Source organism: Erinaceus europaeus, chromosome 1 (genome assembly GCF_950295315.1).
Source record: "Erinaceus europaeus chromosome 1, mEriEur2.1, whole genome shotgun sequence".
In the NCBI taxonomy this organism is placed as follows: Eukaryota; Metazoa; Chordata; class Mammalia; order Eulipotyphla; family Erinaceidae; genus Erinaceus; species Erinaceus europaeus.
The window spans coordinates 190,609,941-190,632,577 of NC_080162.1; the positions used below are offsets into that span (position 1 = coordinate 190,609,941).

At 39.6% G+C, this 22,637-nt stretch overlaps 1 protein-coding gene across 9 annotated transcripts in view; it reads right to left on the minus strand.

Annotated features, from left to right (window-relative positions):
• YTHDF3 (YTH N6-methyladenosine RNA binding protein F3) overlaps positions 1-13,629 on the minus strand; it is a 36,419-nt gene extending 22,790 nt beyond the window's left edge. Inside the window, exons 1-5 of one of the 9 annotated variants that reach the window (XM_060200893.1) lie at positions 13,193-13,629; positions 12,789-12,974; positions 12,168-12,192; positions 8,644-8,789; positions 6,000-6,085 (exon numbers count right to left, since the gene is read on the minus strand). In XM_060200893.1, coding sequence (XP_060056876.1) covers positions 6,000-6,085; positions 8,644-8,701 — 144 coding nt within the window. In that variant the 5' untranslated portion in view covers positions 8,702-8,789; positions 12,168-12,192; positions 12,789-12,974; positions 13,193-13,629. Of the gene's footprint in view, positions 1-1,574; positions 1,636-5,999; positions 6,086-8,643; positions 8,790-10,253; positions 10,314-12,167; positions 12,193-12,451; positions 12,547-12,788; positions 13,154-13,192 lie in introns of those variants that run through there. The other 8 variants (XM_007526872.3, XM_060200910.1, XM_007526880.2 and 5 more) reach the window with 8 other exon arrangements.
• Between the last annotated feature and the right edge of the window lie 9,008 nt (positions 13,630-22,637).

Here is a 22,637-nt window from a genome sequence, read left to right on the forward strand (position 1 = left end):
AACTATCTAAAACTTATTTCTTCATTAAGACAAAATAAAGATACAGTATCTAGAATACATACTTCAGTCACTATTTTTCTTAATACAACTTAACTGACCCCTTTAAATTATCAATCATTTGGTATGATCCAGTATAAAGTTCAGTTTCTTTACTCTCCTACTTTTTAAATCAAAGAGCTGCCATTTAATTTCATTAACACTTTTTCTTCAACAATGATAACTACTACTCTAATAAAAAGTAGTTTTTTTAAAAAAACTTTAATTTTAAGTAAGAATGAAGCCTTTGGGAGGCCGGGTGGTAACACACCTGGTTGAGCACACATTACAATGAGCAAGGACCGCCCTTCGTTCAAGCGTCCGCCCCCACCTGCAGGGGGAAAGCTTTGCAAGTGGTGAAACAGTGCTGCAGGTGCCCCCCTTTCTCTCTCCCTGTCCCCCACCCTCTCAATTTCTGCTGTCTCTATCTAATAAATAAATTAAAATAATTTTTTAAAAGAATTAAGGCCTTGTCAGTGTTTTATTATTTCAAAACTAATATATAGAAAGATGAAAAGTTGTTCCTTAGAACGCAAAATCATTTATCAGTATGATTCCTTTACCTTTTGACATATAGGTCTATTTCTGTATTATTACAGAAGTAATTGAATAATAAGAAAAAATCATGTTCCTGTTTTGACCTCAGAGCATTTAGTACAGTTAAGTGACCACTAACTTTCAGGTAGAACTTAAAATAACAGGACTGGCGTCTGAGTTAACAATAAAGAGTTAAATGAAGTGTAGTATGGTCAGTGCTTCTATGTACATGCTTCTGATGTTAAGAAGGTAATGAAATGTCCATGTGCCAGATACAATGTGTCAGGCACTGAAAATAAAAACAGAAAGAGCTATCTCTGGCTAGAAAACACTATGGCTCTCTCAGGTAGAAGGCATTTAGCCTATAGTATGAAAGGTACTATAGTGAAGGATAAAGAAAGCAAAACAAATACTAGTTCAATGAGGACAAAGTAACTGAATCAAAAAACTTTCATGAAGTGAAAGACATGGTGTGCAAGCTATACATATAAGGGGTGTTTTCCTGCATTTACTACATGGAAAAGGAGATGCAAAATGAGGTATGAAGTGAAATGAAGTCATTTTAAGAGCACTCATATAAGAAACAGCCCAATGTTATGAAGCTGTGCCAGTTCTTTAACATGACAAAGGCCCAATCAGACCTGGACTTAAAAACACTTGCTGAGCAGCAATACAGAATGACCAGTTAGAAAATCATTCTAAGAGTAGATAGATTAAAACCTAAGGGCAGTGATAGCAGGAATAGAATATAACAAAATTTAAAATATTTTCCTTTCTTAGTTATCTGTACCTCTTTTTTTTTATATGAATAGGTGGAAATTTATCATCCCTAGTATGACAAAAAAAAAATCAGACATGTTTATTCACTTTGATCTTCAAATGTGTATGTACAATGCATAGCATCTTTAACAGTACCAATTTAAATACAAATTCTTTAACTTGTGAGTGTATTCTAAAGAACTAGAGGACTAATTTTAACAACAGAAAGACTGGATATTTACTTATAAAATTAAAATATGTATCTTGAAACTGCAGTCCTTTTGGAAGACTGCATGGAGAGTCCTTAAACAGACAAAAATAGAATTAGCAAAATAAGTAAAGAGATAAAAGACAATGACCAAACAGTTTCATTCATACATGAAATTTAGAACTGATACATATGAACTTCAAAAAAAAATAATAATGCAAACAATTTCTATGCCTTTGTGAGAACTACGGTTATCTTTGGGAGGGAGGTAGGAAGGTGAGGACACATATGCCTTTGATGGTGTGCACAACAGCAAAGCACAGTCTTGTAACCCATTACTAACCACAAATAGAAGTATCCCTGGTATGACTTCCCAATTAGATCTAACAAAACAATTTAATTTTTAGCCAAAAGTAAATAAATAAATAAAACTCTCCAGACAAAAGATTCACTTTTGTCATATATTGTATACATTGTTATGTATAATCCGGGATTCAGATAAAGGCATCTATTTGTAGTCAAATTGTTATTTTTGTAGTACTGGGGTTCCTGATCTTTTTTCCTCCTAAACTAGGCATAGGAAGGGGGTCACAGTATCAACACTTCCTTCAATGTGGTAGGGGCTGGAATCAAACCTGGGTCTCACACATGGCAAAGAATATTATACACGTAAGCTATTTGCTAGTATGTATCTTCTTTTTTAATTATCTTTATTTATTGGATAGAGACAGGCAGAAATCTAGAGGGATGGGGGTGATAGAGGGAGAGAGACAGAGATACACTTGCAACCCTGCTTCACCTCTCATGAAGCTTTCCCCCTGCAGGTGGGGACCAGGGTCTTGAACCCAAGTCCTTGCACACTATAATGTGAGCCCTTAACCAGGTGCACCAACCCCTGGCCCCTGGACTGAATCTTCTTTAAGCCAAAACACCAAGGAGCTACATGCTTCATTAGGGATCGAGAGGGGAATCCCAGCAGGCATGGTGACCCCTAGCACTATTATCTTGACCTGGTTTCCTGGTACACGTGCTGGAGCTCTCCATTGTTATTAGCAGTAGTATTGTTATTTTTATTTTGCTTTGCAGAGTCTTCCAATTTCAACACACACACACACACCCTCTACTGTACTAAAGCTTTCTTCATATACAGAGCAAATGTATACATCATGCAAATGGCAAGGCAGGTGCCCTATCAAGCTACCCCGCCAAGCCCTTAGCTAACTTATTTTTTAATTAAGCACTTATTTCAGCTAAATCAGTAGAAGTAACTTTAAATGTGGAGATCATTCCTTTAGGCTTTTCAATCAATAAATCTTTCATTAATCTTTTTAAATAAATCCTTCATTAATCTTTTTAAAAGTTCATTTAAAAATGTATTTTAGCTAGGCAATCATGAGCAACTTCCTAGAAAAATTCTAGGTGCTAATTTTAACCACAGCTATTGTTTTTGTATCAATGTAATTAAATTTTTTACATCAATTCAGTCCTTTAAGAAATAAACCTTTGCTTAAATTTAAAAAAAAAAAAGAGGAAAGTTAAGATTTCACATTAACAAACTATGCTATTTCTGCAAAAAGTGAGGAGGGAAGGTCTGATTGGGGTTTGAAGGTTCAGTGACCTGTAGAAAGAGCAAAAATAGGGAGTCTGGTGGCAGCGCAGCGGGCTAAACACATGTGGCACAAAACGCAGAGACCAGCATAAGGATCCTGGTTCGAGCCCCTGGCTCCCCACCCGCAGGGGAGTAACTTCACAAGTGGTGAAGCAGGTCTGCAGGTGTCTATCTTTCTCTCCTCCTCTCTATCTTCCCCTCCTCTCTCCATTTCTCTCTGTCCTATCCAACAACAACATCAATAATAATAACTACAACAATAAAACAAGGACAACAAAAAGAGAATAAAGAAAGAGCAAAAATAATTAGCAAGAACCAGATTATCAGTCTGGCACTTTTGATGGCTGGGTTTGAACTTGAGCCTCATGTTTGAGAGGTTTTTTTTTTCCTCTGTGCTACCTCACAGCTGCAAACACACAGCTTTACTACATTTCTCAAACTTACCTGATGATGAGGGTATATGGTAATCACAGACTCTCCTTCAGAGAACATTTCCTATATCTACTATAAGAATTCCTCAGTAAGAGTTGAGAAATGTAGGGTATGACAACAGGGGCACACCCAGAGGAAGGGACACTTTCCTAGGAGGAAGCTTCAGGAGTGGTGAAGTAGATCTGCAGATGTCTCTCCTCTATCTCTCCCTCCCTCTCAACTTCTCTCTGTGCTATCTAGTAAGAAAAAGGGGGTGGCGGTGGTAGTGGGCATTAGGAGCTAAAGAAAACCCTGGTGGCAATAAAAATAAGAGTTGGGAAGGGAGTTGGGCAGTAGCGCAGCAGGTTAAACGCACATGGCGCAAAGCCCAAGGACGGGCATAAGGATCCCAGTTCGAGCCCCCGGCTCCCCACCTGCAGGGGAGTCACTTCACAGGCAGTGAAGCAGGTCTGAAGGTGTCTTATCTTTCTTTCTCCCTCTGTCTTCCCCTCCTCTCTCCATTTCTCTCTGTCCTATCCAACAACAACTACAACAAGGGCAACAAAAGGGAATAAATAAATGTTTTTAAAAAGGATATTTTAAAAAAATTTTTTAAAAAGAGTTGGAAAATGTTACTTTATAGTCCTGAATGTAATTAAATACTCCCCAAAAACTTAATTTTGCATTACAATTGTGTGTGTGTGTGTGTGTGTGTGTGTAACCTTATAGGTAGAAAGTCAAATTGGACAAATTATTCAGATCATGTGTCAAATATGTTTTCATTCTCTTAAGAGTAGCTAAATTTACATAGATTTTTATCACCAGCTTTTATGTTTATCATCTTTTATTTGTTGGCTAGAGAGTGAAGGTGGTGATAAAGGGAGAGAAACAGAGAGACATCTGCCAGCACTGTTTTGCCACTCACAAAGCTTTCCCCCTGCAGGTGGGTCATGGGGAAATCGAACCCTAGTCCTTTCGACTAGCATTTATTCTTTCTCATGTATGCACTACCTTACAGTGTACAGCAGGAATGTAGATCAACAGATAGAAATAAGCAAGAGATAAGAGAATATAGTTACAACTCTCAAAAGTGAAAAAGGGCAATCCTACACTCCACTAATTATGGAAACTATTTATTGTTCAAATTCCCCCTGCAATTGTAAAGTTCTGTAGTATCACTTGATTCCTTTCTGTTTTCATAATTTAAACAATCTGGGTTATGGCCCAGGAGATGATACAAATAGTAGAGTGCCAGACATGTGTATCAGATCCAAAGTTTGATGTCCAGCCTCATACATGCCAGAGACCTCTTTGGATCTCTCTTTCTTATGTTGATAAACAAACTTAAAAAAAAGAAAAAAAAACAACTAGGTTATTTCAATGCACCTCTTTCATTAAAACTTGTATAAAGCGGGGGTCGGGTGGTGGCGCAGTGGGTTAAGCGCATGTGGCGCAAAGCGCAGGGACCGGCGTAAGGATCCCGGTTCGAGCCCCCGGCTCCCCACCTGCAAGGGAGTCGCTTCACAGGCGGTGAAGCAGGTCTGCAGGTGTCTATCTTTCTCTCCCCTTCTCTGTCTTCCCCTCCTCTCTCCATTTCTCTCTGTCCTATCCAACAACGAATTGCGTCAACAAGGGCAATAATAATAACCACAACGAAGCTACAACAAGGGCAACAAAAGGGAGAAAAAAAAAATGGCCTCCAGGAGCGGTGGATTCATGGTGCAGGCACCGAGCCCAGCAATAACCCTGGAGGAGGAAAAAAAAAAAAAAAAAAACTTTTATAAAGCAAACCAGCAAAAGAAATGTTACTTAGATACCAGACCGGAGTTTGGTTTTTAATGTTTAAACTTAAATTACTCCTATATTTAAAATCACAAATTTGTGTAAAAAATTCCAAACAGAAATGAATTATAAAAGCTATCACTTATTTAAATCACCAAAATTAGACCGAATTTTTTATGCCTATAATATAGAATCAAGTGTTTAAAATACATAATGCCTTTAGTGGTATTCCTTTTATGAGGTTATAGAGAAACTCATGTCTTGTCTTATCCAAAAAAAAAAAAAAAAAAAAAAAGCACTACACCCTGACATTTCAGGCACAAATTTGAGCCAAGTTCAAGCCTTATAACTATAAATGAAGGCATAGTAGTGAAATTACAAGATCAAATTCTCACATTAAAAAAAAAATCAAACCATAATATCTAAAAATTATGTTCAATTTAAATCTTTATTATTTCATAGTCTAGCTGCAGCTGTCTGTAATGTAAGACCTCTCCTTTACCATAAACTCAAAAATGTTCCTTACTATTATATCAGCAAACTCAATTAGTTCACATTATGCTTAGTCTTCATTTAATTAAAAAAAAAAAATCTGTTTGAAAAATCAATTCTAATAAAAGGTTAATTTCCTAAATATAGGACTGTCAGAAGACTTACCTGATTTGTCTGGCTACTTAAGTATGGCTCAAAATCATCATCATTTACAGCATCTTTTTGATGAATCGAACCGTTTTGAACTGAAACTAAAAAATACATTTGTATTAGATGTGACTTTATGAACTCACAGAACCACCTAACTTTTTCAATTTTCAGATCAACTCAGAAAAAATCCTGAGTTCTTTGCTCTTTCCACTTAAAACACCTTCTTCTGGACTAATTTTGAATACAAATGTTCACGTGCTGCTAAAACTAGTAAATCTTATGGTAATCACGCAAGATTACATATAGCACAACTACTATATACATACATTTTTTTATTACCAAAACAATGTAAACCGTCCAATTTCACCACTGGTGTGAACAGTCACATTAAAATGTTGGAAGAGTTTACTATCAGAATCTAAACAAACCACTTCAAAGAGTGTTAAAGTGCTGCAGACACAGATTTCTGTTTACATCTCTTTATTATTTAGTTCAATAAAGGTTATAAAATTTAAAATATCTTTTTGGTAACTGAAGTTATAGCAAAAATCTTAAATGTCTCCAGTTAATCAAAGTGACTATAATTCACTGAAACAGTATCACAGTATACAGAATTATGAAAAGTCTAAATAAAAAGAAACTTAATTCTAATGCAATTATCAGAATTTTCTCATCAAAGTATAAGTAAAATTAAGAAACGAAAGATCACCAGCAGCGTTATTCTTGCAATACATAAGAAAAGTCAGAATAACTAAGTGCCACATTTGTTCTGAGATCATTTCCTAAGTGCTCCTATAAAAGTGTCAGTCTCTGAACACTATGTCAGAATACTTCTGAATATACACTTGAGATAGAGATACTGGTCTGAATGCCAAGCCCAACACAAAGAATCTAAGTCTCTCCTTAATAACTTAGGCTAACTCCAACTACTTCTCTATTCTAGGTTATTAGTAGTGCCTGCCTTGTCCAAGAATTCAATGACAATAGTCAATAATCTTGACCGTTATTACATAAAACACTAAAAGGCTTAAAGAAAATTAAAAATGATTTTAGAACCACATAAAGAAGTCTCACAAAGTTTTTGCGTAGAAGTTGTACAAAGTTAGAAATATATGATGGCACTGTCTATACTCTTATTATTACTATTATTTTTATTACCAGAGCACTGCTCAGCTCTGGCTTATGATGGTGTGGGGGACTGAACCTGGGACCTCTGGTCAATCAGGCATCAAAATCTTTTGCATAATCATTATGCTATCTCCCCCACCCCTGCTTACACAAATGTACTACTCTACATTACTTTTGAAATACGTGAGATATTAAAAAAAAAAAATTGGAAAGAATCTGATGGATGCTGACTAATCTCTTGGAATCAAAAAGAACTCAATCAAGACTGATTGTTTAGGGGAGGTGGGAGGAGGCTCACCCAGTAGAGTACACGCGGCACTATGTGCATGGACCCCGGTACTAGCCTGGATACCTGGGGGCACCTGCAGGGAGAAGCTTCAGGATGAGGGAAGTGGTGCTGTGGCAACTCTCCTCTATCTAGTAGAAGAGAAAAAAAAAGGAAAAGGAAAGGAAAGGAAAAGGGGAGAGGAAAGGAGGAAGAAAGGACTACAGGGAGTAGTGGTGGAGTTGTGTAGGCACTGAGCCCCAGTGGCCAAAAAAAAAAGATCATAGTCCAAATATTTTTAATTTTCTTAAGATCACCTACATACAATATCAAGAATTGACAGTGACATCGGAGCAGAGATAAAATAAAGTCATTTAGTTATTTTCTACCCACTGAGTATGGGTAGTAATGATCACTCAAAGAATGATGTTCCCATATGAAGCCATCAAAGCAGGCCTCTCAGGACACTACTTTGCCCCTCAAACACTCCAAGAGCAAACCTGAACTTGATCAGGTCAACTTGCTCTTGTTTTAACTAAGTTTATTTACTTTTGGTAAGGACTGAGTTAAGAATCAGGATTGCATGCTCCCCAGAAATTATATTATGCAACAGTTGGTAGAAATGAAAATAAAGCAGGGGGTAACTTGGGTTACTTCTGATAACTGTGTCATTTTTAGCCTGATATATCCTTTACTATTGGTTATTACAGATCAGTCAGTATTTTAAACAGCTACGCATTTCAAAATGGCCACTATTTACTTTTTATAATCAATAAGTTCTCAAAAATCTAGTGCATACTATTAATTCACTCAAAAAATATCTACTTGAAATGTACCTAAGTGTGTATTATATGACTAGTCTTATCTATTCCCTCTGTTCTAGATACCCTTTCTCTTTTGCTGAGATAAAGAATAAAAGGTTCTTCTATCCTGAGCCAACAGTCTACAGCTCTGTATACACGCTGCATAAATGTCTAAAAATGTCCTGAAATACCACTCAAGGAGTATGTCACTCTAAGGGGAAAATGTAATTAAAAGTAATTCACACACACTGTAAAGCAATCTGCATTAAATTAGAATCTGAACAAGAAGCTAGACCCTAAGTTTCAGTTTCTTTAAGAAATTCAACTGCCTAAAAGATTTCAGTTTTTGAACAGTAATGACAATCTATGTCTTGAAGACCTACAGTTATTAAATAGTAATGAAATCCAAGCCAATTCCAAAGTCTGTACAAGTTCTTCAGGGAAAAAAGAACATATGACTTACATGATTCTTCGCCTGTTTCCTCTGCTCTATGAAGCAGAGTCAAATCAACATAGAACATGGGCCTTAGGAGCCAGGTGATTCTTTGCTCTGGTCCTGACTACATCAAGTTAGGAAAGTCAACAGATCTGTGCATCATGTTTTCCCACCTACAAAAACAGCGACAATACCATATACCCTCTAACTCCTTACAGGAATGTTTTGAGGATCAATAATAAAATGAAGACTAAAATGACAGTGAAGTGCTTTGCAATCATTTCTGAGGGTGGGGGTGGGGTGGGGGGAGAGGAGACGAAAGAATATTGCCAAAATATAAGGCATTTCTCACTACTTTTCTGAAAACATTGAAAGACAGCCAAATTCAATCTGACACTTTTAAATTGCAAATGTTAAAGGAGAAAGGAAAGAAGAAGAAGAAAAAAAAAAACAGTGATTATGTCCCTTTGTAGGATGAGGGAAGGGAAGGAAAGGAAGAATGACACAAATTTCTTTTCATATATTTGCCTATTTGTAAATTTAAGGGGCAGGAGAAAAATAAGCAACAATATCTAAGATTATAGGGAGCATAGGATCTGACATTTGTTCATGGTGCCTGCAGGGCAAAGAAATTATTTCAGCAAGCCAAAACTGCACTTGTCAATTAAAAAAAAAAAATGATCTAGTCAGTTTTAAATTACAGTTCAATCAATAGATAATTTTCCTTAATTTTATACTCTCTTTCAGTACTACTATAACCAAGATTAGAAACATGTCCGGATGTTGAAGAAAGTAGAGACAATCTATCAAATGAAAAGAAACTTAAAAAAATATATATCTAGCATTACTATACTGCAAAAACATTTGTCTTAAAAAAAATCAAGAGCATTCCTCTTAAATGTTAGCTCCTTTAGTGCACTCACATCATTAAGGATATGCAGGAAACACACTTAGAAAAATCAAAGACACTAAGTTAGCTATTACGCTAACACTGTCAGTAGAAAATAATTCAGAAAAAAATTAAGCATCTCAGAAATTTTACATTCAACTGAAAAAGATTAGGCTTTCAAAATTTGGACACTAACTCCTCAAGGACATGTACGTTTAAATTTGGTAAGTTTTCAATTCAAGTTTAAGCTCAAATACTGAGGCTGTAGTTCCAGAAAAATAACTTTGCTTTCCATTTCTAAAAGTAAATGGAACTATAAAACAATCTTTACTATCCTGAAAACCAAGTCAGCTAAAGCACTATAGTTTTTATGAAACACACACAGAGCTACTGTATCAATGCACTGAAGGTGCTGCCTTTGTCCCATAATTCTCTCTGCAGAGACATAAAAATACAAATGTGTGTTTACATATAATTGTACACTTGGGCTAAAATCCTGGGGCCTGTAAAGCCTCCTCCATTCAATGATTTAGGCAGCAGAGAAATTTCTTGAAGCTTCAATAAAACTTGAGGAAGAAGAAAAGAAGCCAACCGAATATAAGTGCTATTAACAACAGCAAACTATTGTAATTGACTATCTTCATAATACAAAAGAGAATTTATGGCTGGAACTATTTAATTTGATAGGTAGGAAGTTCTAATAAAAAAGTACAACATGCTCATTTGGCAAATGAGTCACGGGCAGTACCTGAACACAGCTCTCCTAGAAATCCTAGCACATCTCTCCATCCACGGATGGAACTGTGAACTGAACAATCAAGGAGGAAAGAAAAAAAAAATTCTAGGAAGATACAAATATCCAAATAGATATCTCTTTGTTTAATTCTATCTAGCAGGTTATATTAATGGAGTAAAAACCTCTTAGTTAAAGAGAACTTTGTCATCAATACGCAATATTGTTGCATGTGTGTGTACCTATCATATCAAAGACGCTGCTAGGACACACCCAGGCAAAACGGCTTTGCCATAAATCCAACTTGCAGCAGCACAGCAGCGGCTCACAAAGCTCTAGATGTTCTATTCTAATTTTACAAAACAAGAACTTCATAGAACTTGAATACTTACCTTAAAGCAGGTAACACAAAGCACTTAGCATTTCACATAGCTTTGCAAAGTGCCACCTCCCCACAGATCTAGGGTAGAATAATTTATGCTAGGCAGTAATGACCACAGATTTCACATTATTGCCAACTCTATACATACTTCCTAATGGGCAGACTAGCAAAAAAAGAGAAATTAATGATTCATTCTCTTTAAATCTGCAAATGATTTTTAGAAAAACTAAAATAAATTATCAACATCAAATTCTGGTTCATACAGCACAGAAAATAATTCTAAAATTAAATAAATTTATTTTTTTTCTAAATGTTCATACACTGTAAGAAAATAGAGGTAACAAAGTAATCTACTACCTAACAAAGTGTCATATCTGGTTTGTAGAATTAAGTAAATTGTGTAACTCAAAAAAAAAAAACTGCATACAGAACCTATTTCTTTCAAATTTGCAATACTAAATAAAAATACTAAGGCTATAAAGGCACTGTGTCTATTAAACTTACATTTAAAAGGCTTTCATAATTCTTACTTTCAAGTTAGTGTTTGGCTGTTGAAATTAAAAAAAAAAACAGGAAGCATGAGAATATTTAGTCTAATGTCAAGCCCTATTACAAAATGTCATACATATACAATTTGCTGGAATGTTACTTAATTGGCGCCATCCCAAGAAAGCAGTTATTGTTCCATACTTACTATGTCACATGACTAGTGTCATGGTTTTCAGTCAGCTGACTGTATTGTTCCATTCAGATACAATGTAACTTAGTTTAAAAAAAAAAAAAAACACTTGTAATGCTACTCTTTCTAAAACTGAAGAGCCAAACCACCTTCACAAAACTGCTTCCTTCGCAGTCTTTCTCTCTCTCTCTTTTTTTTTTTTTTTAATCGGAGACTGAGTCACACTGTCCAATGGCAACCACAGTCAGCCGGCATCGCCTTCAGAGTCTTTGCGGTTGTGATCTCTCTCTGCTGCCCTGTCTCATGGCAACTGGCTTCCACCAAGTCCGGCCTCCATCAAGGGGACGAGCCATGTGCGTGTGCGGGCTGCGCGTTCAAAGGGACCCAGGCGTGCCGGGGCCCTGCACAAACCTCCCCTCACTGCACACACGGAGAAAACTTTTGTGGCCTAAGTTACATAATACAGGCAGAGAGAGGAAGCAAAAAAAAAAAAAAAGAAAAGAAAGAAAAAGAAAAGAAAAAAAGAAAACACAAACAACAGAAAGGACACTATTCACAGCCATCCTTCCTTCCTAGAAACACAGTTTCTTCTATCACTTTGATTGCCATCAAGTGTCGCGCAAAGGCCGGAGACCCGCCTGGGCGAACAGTCCAGCATCTGGCAGTCTCGCCTCCATTTCCGTAAGGAATCGTTTCTCTCACGTTACAATTCAAAACACAATACCAAAGGGGGGGGGGGGGAAGGAAAAGAAAAGAAAAGAAAAAGCCCTTCCCCCACCCCAACCCCCGCTCACGAAATCTAAAACAAACAGCAAACCAACACTGGGAAAATAAATAATATTTTTTAAAAAAATTTACGCAAACTAACCTTTATTTCCTTGCCCTTTAGGTCTCTGTGTAGGAAGACGAAAGATTTTGGTAATGGTGATGGGGGGAGGGAGGGAGGGAGGGAGGGAGAAGGAGGGGGGAGAAAAAAAAAGAAAAAGGAAAAAGTGTGTTAATTATAGACATGATCCAAGACAAGTTGCTTTCAAAGAGCTGCCTGTAAGCAAAAACAAAACAAACAAACAAAAAAACCAACCACATCCTCCATAACCACCCACTCACCCGCCCACCCCCGGGTCTTTAAAAGAAAAAAGAAAAAAACCCTACCCGCCACGGGGGTTCCATCCCCGGGGCCGCAGGGCTCCGGGCCCGCGTCTGTGCCCCCCGAGCTGCAGCCCTGGGTCCCCGGAAGCCGCCCGCCCGCACCGCGCGCTCCGCGGCCCCGTGGCCGCCGGCCTCCGCCCGCCCGTCCGCCCGCCCGCCGGGGCGGCAGCGCCGCAGCAACTTGCGCCCCGGGCACCGTTATGGGGCCGCCGGCGGCGGCGGCGGCGGCGGCGGCGGCGGCGGCGGCGGCGGCGGCGGCGGGGAGGAGCCGGAAAGCCCACGCGAGGGTGGAGCCCCGGGGCTCGGGCCTCGGCCGAGCCGGAGGCCTCGGTTCCCTCACCTGATCCACGCTAGTGGCTGACATTCTTCACCGCAACCCGAGAGCTGCTGCCGCCGCCGCCTGGGCCTCTCCCCGTGCACTCACAGCAGTTGGCTGCCGCCCTCGGCCGAGTAACTGTTCCTGCCGCCCGCTCTGCCGCGCCGATCGCTTCCAAACCAGAAACGCAGGCCTCGCACTGGGGAGTCGCTGGAAGGGGCCCCGTCTTTTTTTTTTCTCTTCCCCCGTCTGCAAGCTCCTCTTCCCTCTCTCGCGCTCCGCTTGTCGGGTCCACAATGGCGGACAGACTCCTTAGTCTCACTTCCGCTCCGAGCCTCCCTGACCTTCCGCTCTCCACTCTGACGTCCGTGCTCACCTCGCTCTCCCTCCCTCCCTCCAGCCCCCCGCCCAACCCTCCCGCCACCAACCTTGGCTCCGCCTCCGCATCGCCACGTCACCGGATGGGATCCGCCGGGCGCCGTCCTCGGTGCGCATGCGCCGAGCGAAGGTGGGGTGGGGGGGAGTGAGTCTGCGTGAGCCGCCTTCCCGGTCCCGGGTCGCGGTGGTGACTTCTTTCCAGTTGTGCGCTTAGGGCTGCGGCTGGCCGCGGGATTTCAAAGCGCGCTGAGCAGGAAGTGGGCATGAACGGGAGGAGGAGGAGGAGGAGGCGGCTGCCGGGGTGTGTAGAGCCAGGCGGAAGGCGCGGTGCTGCAGGCGTCCTCCTGGAGGCCGAGGCTCTATGGCGGGGCTAGAGCGCTGCAGCAGCGGCCGCAGTGGCCGGGCCTCCGCGAGGCCTCCCGGGGCCAACCCCGGCCACGTGGGCGGGAAGGCGGGTGAGTCAGCCACCCCCGGGACGCGGGCAGAGAAAGTGACTGGGTGGAGAGCCACGCGCCTTGCATGCACTGAAAGCAAAGAGGAGATGTGTGGGGCAGAGTGTTTTCTTCTCTCGCCAAACCCCGGGATCGTGATCGGAAGAACATTTTAAGAGTTGGAACTGCAACCTATGATGTCAAAAAAAAAAAAAAAAAAAACCTTTGCCACCCAGTTCGCGGACTGTGTTCCCCTCCCCCGGACATTAATGGCATTCGAAAAATAAAGTTACACGGTGTCCTTTTCCGTTTTAAAAGAACCTTTTACGTTAGTAATTATCGTTTTCAGTTGGCAAGACCAAAAGACTTGGTTTGCAACATGTCTAAATTTTTGTTGCAATAACTAAAAAAAAAAAAAAAAAAGTCCCTACCTAACCTGGTGAGGGCTCAATAAAGAAATAATGTGAATGACTAAAGTCCTTTATTTATTTGAAGGCAAGCAAATAAGTGGTAATTAGTATAAATTGCTGAGCTACATAGGATTCGCTTTGTGTTTTATAATATCTTAAAAGCACTAAGTAATATAACTGAAATTCACCTTGAGAGCCCATTGTTTCATTTAGATCATCTAGAGTAAGTTTTCAGTCTGGTCGGAAAATACTGTCTGGGGCCGCTGGAGTGGGTACAGGGGATAGATAGTATAATGGTTATGCAAAGAGACTCCTGCCTGCAGCTCCAAAGTTCCAAGTTCAGTCCCCCACACTACCATAAACCATAGTTGAGCAGTGCTCTGGTAAAAAAGAAAAGAAATGAAAGAAAATACTGTCCCATTTTCCCATCAATTCCAGGAACTCAGCCTGAATTTCAGCTAAGACTGAGCGTACTGCCATGCCCCCAAACTACCTCTATCTGTTGCTCTCAATCTCTTAAATCCACCCTTCTTCCACTCATATAGACCCTTTCTTTTTCTATTCCTTTTTTTTTTTTCTTGATCTCAAACAGTTTGCTGCTGAGTTTTATGTGAATAAATTGAGACTATACTGAAGGAAAGTTGTGAAATCTTGCAGGCCTTGTAATTGATCCTGAATCTGCTTAGTTAAAATGTATGGCTTTGGAATTCAATCTGTGTCTGAATTCTGAACTAGAATCAGTTGCATAATCTTGGGGAAGTTCATGAACCTTTATAAGTCTTGGTTTCTTCATGAGCAAATTAAGGTCAAAGAGGCAATGCAGTTCCTGGCAAACAGTAAGCTTTCAGCAAACAACAGCTATAATCAGCTAGTTTCTGGCCCCTTAGCTAAATAATTCCCAAAGTGGTGGTTATTTACATTTATTAGGTGTTCATTATATTTCAGACACTATAATCATTAAATCTTCAGAGGATCCTTGTATATTAGTACCTTTATAAAAAAATTTAAAAATTAAAAACAATAGTAAAGACACAATGAAACCAAAAAAAAAAAACCCCAAAACCCTGCAAGTTACTGTGAGAGTCAGGATTTGAAAATGGTTGATTAGAGTCAGAGCTTGATGACCTGTTTACAGTGATCCCTACCCATCAATCAACTTCTTCCTGTATATTGTCTTTAGCATTGAGATGTGTTATTGCAGAGTAGAGTGACAGCTAACATGGGATAGAAACTTAATAGTGCGTTTTCAAAGAACATTTGAGAACTAACTAAACTCATATTCAGTGGCTTCAGGAGTATACAGATGATATCTTGGAAAGTGGTGTTTTTTTTTTTTTTTTCCTTCAGGGTTATTGCTGGGCTCAGTGCCTGCAGGATGAATTCACTGCTCCTGGAGGCCATTTTTTTTCCCCTTTTGTTGCCCTTGTTGTTGTAGCCATGTTGTGGTAATTATTGTTGTTGATGTCGCTAGTTGTTGGCTAGGACAGAGAGAAATCGAGAGAAGGGGAAAGAAAAACACCTGCAGACCTGCTCCGCCTGTGAAGCGACTTCCCTGCAGGTGGGGAGCCAGGGTCTCAAACCTAGATCCTTATGCTGGTCCTTGTGCTTTGCACCACCTGCGCTTAACCCGCTGCGCTACTGCTTGACCCCCGAAATGGTGTTCTACAAGTCTAGATTCCAGATAAAATTTCATTCTTTTACAGAGCTGCAGGTGTATCACAACTGTTCTAGGCTTAGAGAGAAGAGGGCAGGCAGATTTTTTTTTATTTTTGGTCCCCACTTCCACTGTAGTTCTGCCATTTCTGATGTCTGTGAGCTGTGACCCTGTACTCGTGCATGCCTCCTGTCCCCATTTAATTTCCATCCAAAGTAAAACTTAAATCAGAAATATTAACTTTCAGGATCCATCATATATCACATTTCTCATGACAATTTAAAAAAAAAAGTGCCTGTTTCCTGTAAGGATTTTTATGATTATTGTTTTTTTGACTAGCAAGATTATTACTGGGCTTGATGACTGTAAGAAATCCATCACTACTAGTGACCTTTGGTCTTTTCTCTCTCTCTTTTGTTGTTGTTCTAATAGACATACAGAGAGAAACAGAGAGGGTATGAGGAAAGATACAGAGATCGCAAGAAAAGAGACCAGCTGCATTGCTTCACTCACTGCTCCTGAAGCTGGTGGCACAGGGACCTTCCTCTTTGGACACTGAGTATAAGAATATGTAGCCTCCACAGGGTGTGCCACCACCCAGCCCCTACAGACATAGAAATTGTATTTCTTGGAGACCAGGCAGTGGTGAACCCAGTTAAGTGCACTTATCACCATGCATAAGGACCTGGGTTCTAGTCACCACTCTCCACCAGCAAGGGAAAGGCTTTATGAGTGATGAAGCAGCTCTGCAGTTGTCTCTCTCTCTCTCTTCCTCTCTATTTCCCTTCCCCTCTCAATTTCTCCCTGTCCTACCTAATAAAAAATAGAAAAGGAAAAGAAATGGCTACCTGAAACAGTGGATTCATAGTGCCAGCACTTAGCCCCATTGATAATGCTCGTGGCAATTAGAAAAAGAAAAAGAAACTGCATTTCTCAAGTCTGCCTGTCTCATTAAAATACTGTCTTCTGGGTGGGAAATGGTGCAGCCTGTTAGAGCATCAATTTGTATGCCTGAGACCTTTCAAGTTCTAAGTTCAGTCTATAGCACCGTATTATGGCAGAGTTGAGCAGTTCTGTGGTCACCCACCTCTCTCTCCCATCCTGTGTCTCTCATGATAAAGACACTTAAAAATAAAAATTAGGTATTATGCTATGAAAATAACTAGTTAAAGGAAACTTGGAAAATGTTCTCGTTTTGTTTTCCTCCAAGGTTATCGCTAGGGGTCAGTGCTGGCACTATGAAGCCACTGTTCCTGGTGGCCTTTTTTTTTCTTGATAGAGAAAGAGAAATTGAGAGGGGATGGGGAAATACAGAGGGAGAGAAAAAGACCTGCAGATCTGCTTCACCACTTATGAAGTGTCTCAGTTGCAAGTAGGGGACAGGGGTTCAAACCCAGTTCCAAACCAGTGGGTCCTTACACTTAGTACTATATGATCTTAACCGGGTGCACCACCCCAGAGCCCTGGAAAATGTATTAACAGTCATGTGATTGCTAAATCCCAAATGCTTATAAGGGATAAGGAATAGTGGGAAATGACTAATTAGTAACCAATGGCCTCTGTGTACATAACTACTCGCTTTCACTTCCTTACCTGGTAGTAGAAAATACATTTTCAATGAGAAGAATTTTAAATACAGCATTCCAGGAATAATAAAAGTCAATCATGGGCGCTGGGCGGTAGCGCAGTGGGCTAAGAGTACATGGCGCAGAGCGAAAGGACCCAAGTAAGGATCTGGGTTCGAGCCCCAGGCTCCCCACCTGCAGGGAAGTCATTTTGCAAGCCGTAAAGCTGGTTGGCAGGTGTCTTTCTCTTCCCCTCTCTATCTTCCCATCCTCTCTCCATTTCTCTCTGTCCTAGACAAAAACAGCTACAATAACAACCACAACAAGGGCAACACAATAGGAAAAATAGCCTCCATGAGCAGTGGATTTGGAGGGCTGGCTCCAAGCCCCAGTATAACCCTGGAGGCAAGAAAAAAGTCAATCATATTTAAAGTGACAAGCAAATGATTTGACACAATATGATCCTTAAGTGCTACCTTTACAGATAGACTGTTGTACTGAATTATGGAGATTGTATGTAAGTATTGTTTCTTTAATTAAGTTGAATATCAGTATATGGGGAAGCCACGTGTAAGTTAAATACATTTTCATTTAATTTAAAGTGGTGACATGGCCACAGGAAGTCAGAATCGATCTTTTAGCCTATTTGAAAATGAAATTTAGCTTCAATATTTTGGAATCATGATAGTTTTTTTCAGTACTAAGTACAACAGAAGTTTAAAAATGTTTCTTAAAAATATTAGTAGGAATCTGCACCAAACAAAATACTTTAAAAGGGGAACTTTTAATGAAGAAATGTTGAAATTTTTAGTTTTATATTGCTTTTAAAACAGATTTTTTTTTTAATTTTTTTTTTTAATTTTTATTTTATTATTAGAGATGTAGAGAAATAGAGAGGGGAAGGGGAGATAGAAAGGGAGAGAGAGAGAGAAACACTTGCAGCCCTGCTTCACCACTTGTGAAGCTTTTCCCCTGCAGGTGGGGACCAGGGGCTTGAACCTGGGTCCTTACACACTGTAATGTGTGCGCTTAACCAGGTGTGCCACCGCCTGGCCCCAAAAGAGATTTTTTAATTAGAAAATATTAATACAGGTCCAAGAAGGATGGCAGAGGACCTAGTGGGGGTTGTATTGTTATATGGGAAACTGGGAAATGTTATGCATGTACAAACTATTGTATTTACTATTGAATGGAAAACATTAATTCCCCAATAAAAAATTTAAAAAGGAAAATATTAATATTTCTGATAAATCTAACACAAATGATGAGATTAGATTTGAGTGCGTTCTTTTTTTTTTTTTTTTTTACCAGAACACTGCTCAATTTATGGTGGTTCAGGGGATTAAATCTAGGACTTTGAAGCTGCAGGCATGAGAGTCTGTTTGCATAACTGTGATGCTACCTACTCCCACTCTTGATTTGAGTTAATAAGAGAGTACAGAATGACAGTGCTTGTAAATGTCATTTACACTGTTTTTTTAAATTGAGAAGATAAGGTCATTAAATTTTAATAATGCTGAATTATAACACTCTTGGAACTATTTAAAAGGCCTTTTAGTAAAAGGCCTGTGATTTTGAATTTTTGAGCTCTGCCCATGACTATACCTATTATTTCTTCCTTTATTTGAGGATATTAGACTTGGAAGCACATTGACTATAGTAGTTATGTTCCTAATGAACTCTTTTTTTTATATGGGGATTAATGTTTTGCAGTGGACAGTAAATACAGTAATTTTATACATGTATAACATTTCTCAGTTTTCCACATAACAATACAACCCCCACTCGGTCCTCCACAATCCTTTTCCAGGACCTTCCAGTTCTTATTAATGGATAAATATGCCTTATATAATTCTAGCACATTTTTAAGCAATTAAGGGGAAAGGCAAAAAAAAAAAGTATAAAATGATCTTTATCCTTAAAGAAGTTGTGAAAACAAAATATGGTATTAATACCTTAGTTGAATAGTGATTTATGGTTTTTTGTTATTATATACAAATTATATTCTTCTGTGAATATCATGTATGTCCTCTGAAGCAGAATAGGAAGTCTATATATGATTTGCAAAAAAAGAAATTTAGTGGCCCTGGACATAGTTAACAGGTAGAGTGCAGGACTTGCATACCTGAGGCCCAGATCTCATCCCAGACACCACATATGCCAAAGCAGATCAGTGCTCTGCCACGGCTTCTCCTTTATCTCAACAAATTAAATGCCTTTTAAAATAGTAATAATTTTTTAAAATATAGTCATGTATAAAATGACCTTTAAAATGCTAGAAATTTAGACTGTGAGAATGAATGGTAGCACTGAAATTAGAATAAAAACGTTCAGGTGTTAAGTCAGTTTTCTGAGTAAGGTTTGAGCATTTAAAAAAAAAATATCCAGCTTTTTACCAAATAATAAAATCTACATTTTGAGTGTCCTGCGGTTTTATGAGATGAACAGAAAATAGGAAATGAGCTTTGGATGACACTTAAATGAACAGCGAAGAGAAGTAGTGAGATCATAGTGAAAGGGAGCCTGGAAGCAAAAACAGCAGGGGCATATCAGAATCTTAGAAATGCTGGTTTGTAAAGAAGCACTATGCCCCCACCCCTGTTTGCACATTGGCAGAGGATTTCCTTTACCCTTACTGTCTTCCATAGCTCACCACCAATAGTGCAATGGGCCTAGGTAAGAAAAATTCTCTTGCCCTTGAAATGATTTACCAGGGACTTTTCAGCCCAGCATGATGGGTGTGAAAATAAAGTTGACTGTCCTCTCTCCCAAATCCAAGTCAAAGCACTCATCCTTCCTAATATTAGCAACCACTAGTCTTACGCAACAGATATGGCATTCTATAGGAAAAAAAAAAAGAGTAAGGACATTAGACTTAGGATTCAGGGGACCAGTAGCAGTGACTACAACTATTCGTACACCACAGCAGTGACTCTAAAATGGTACAAAGGAAAAGTGCATTATGACCAGTGACCCACACATGTGATTAGAGAATTACAAACTTGATAGCTGCCAAAGTTTTTTGTTGCTGTTTCAATTTAGAAACATTATTGGTAGATGCTAGCATGATGCCAACCAGACTTTCCTGGACAGACAAGCCCACCAATGTGTCCTAGAGCCCTGCTTCCCCAGAACTCTGCCCCACTAGGGAAAGAGAGAGACAGGCTGGGAGTATGGATCGACCTGTCAATGCTCATGTTCAGTGAGGAAGCAATTACAAAAGCCAGACCTTCCATCTTCTGCACCCCATAATGACCCTGGGTCCATACTCCCAGAGGGATAAAGACTAGGAAAGCTATCAGGGCAGGGGATGGGATACAGAGTTCTGGTGGTGGAAATTGTGTGGAGTTATACCCCTCTTATCCTATGGTTTTTGTCAGTGTTTCCTTTTTATAAATTAAAAAAAAAAAAACACTAGTGGAAATAACAGATATGAAGGTTGAATGCCTCATAATTAAAGTGACCCCAGTTCTTCCAGACATGGGAAATTTGCGGAATCGCCTTTTTATTGAGGCAGGCTTTTCTGTCTAGAATACTGTGTATTAGTACCTTCAGGCTGCTGTAACAAAATGCCAAAGGCTTTTGCCATAGCAAACAAACAGCAGGAATTTATTTCTCACACTACCAGTAGTCAAATAGTCCAGGATCGTATCATACTTTAGTAAGAACCATATGCCTAGGCTGTTAATAGCCAAGTGTTAGTCTGCTGTATAATGATTATGCTGTTAAACCCGTGACAAGTCAATCTTAATATACTTAGAACAGGGACTGGGTGGTGGGGCACCTGGTTGAGTGCACATGTTAAAAATACACAGGGACCCAGGTTCAAGCCCTGGTTCCCACCTGCAGAGAGAAAGCTTCGCAAGTGATGAAGCAGGGCTGCAGATGCCTCTCTATCTCTCAATTTCTGGCTCAAAATCTATCAAATAAAGATAACAAAATAAATTAAATCTCTTTATCTATACTTATACTATGGATTTTATGTGTTAAAAAAAGAAATCTAGCTAGGTGGCCAGGCTGTGGCACACTTGGTTAAGTGCACAAATTACAGTGTGCAGGACCTAGGTTCGAGCCCCTGGTCTCCAACTGTAAGGGAAAAGTTTCACAGTGGTGAAGCAGGCTGCAGGTGTCTCTCTATCTCCTTTTTCCTTCTCAATTTCTTTGTCCAATAATATATGTATATATATTTTCTATTTAAAAAAGGAGACATTAACAAAACCACAGGATAAGAGGAGTACAACTCCACACAGTTCCCGCCACCAGATCTCTGTATCCCAACCCCTCCCCTGAGAGCTTTCCTATTCTTTATCCCTCTGGAAGTATGGACCCAAGGTCATTGTGGGTTGCAGAAGGTGGAAGGTCTGACTTCTGTAATTGCTTCCCCGCTGAACATGGCCGTTGACTGGTCGATCCATACTCCCAGCCTGCCTCTCTCTTTTTCTAGTGGGGAAGGGTTCTGGGGAAGGGGAGCTCCAGGACACATTGGTGGGGTCTTCAGTCCAGGAGTCCAGGGAAGTCTGGTCAGCATCATGCTAGCATCTGGAAGCTGGTGGCTGAAAAGAGAGTTAACATACAAAGCCAAACAAATTGTTGAACAATTATGGACCTAAAGGTTGGAGTAGTGCAGATCAGGTGTTGGGGGGTACTCACTGCAGACTATTGTGTACTTTTCCTTTCAGGTATATATTTTGCCCTAGTTTATGGATATGTGTGAACATATGCTCTATATCACGGGACCTAGTCTATATCTAGGTTTTGGGACTTTGTTAGGAAGTGCACCGCCTGGAATGGAACTAAAGAATACTATGAAAGGAAAGGTCTCACCCAAGTGATGAAGCTGAAGAGTTGTCATTCCACACCTGAAGTCTCTGGACACAGTCTGAAGTGAAGCATGCTGAGGTGGTACTCCTTGTGTTGATTAGGTTGGGATTAGTGGATGCAATGGCAAATGCTAGAAGAAGAAGAAGTGGATGCAATATTATTTAGTATGAATTGAAAGAAGCATTCAGGAAATTGTGCCCGCACCCTAAGGTTCCAGGACTGGGGAAAATATAGGCTCTATAGTGGAAATGTGAGGTTCCTGCTGTCTTAGGGTTCAAGAAGACAATAGATAGTTATTGTTATCACATTATTTGGTAATTGTATTAACTTTGAAAAATCCCTTTGTTAGGATTTGCTGTATAATACTCAACATCTTGTATATAGCTGTGCCACCAGTTGCTTCTGTTCTCCCTGGTCTATTCTTTTGAGAGAGTCAACATATCAAAGACTCAGCCTATGTATTAAAAAGACTCAGTCTGTGCTTTAAAAAGTTTGAGACATGCAATCAATTTTCCCCTCTCATATTAATTAGTGATTTATATGACTAAACTTTAATAGGAATGTACATAAACACCATTCCACCACCAAAAGACTGTGTCCCATCCTACCCACCC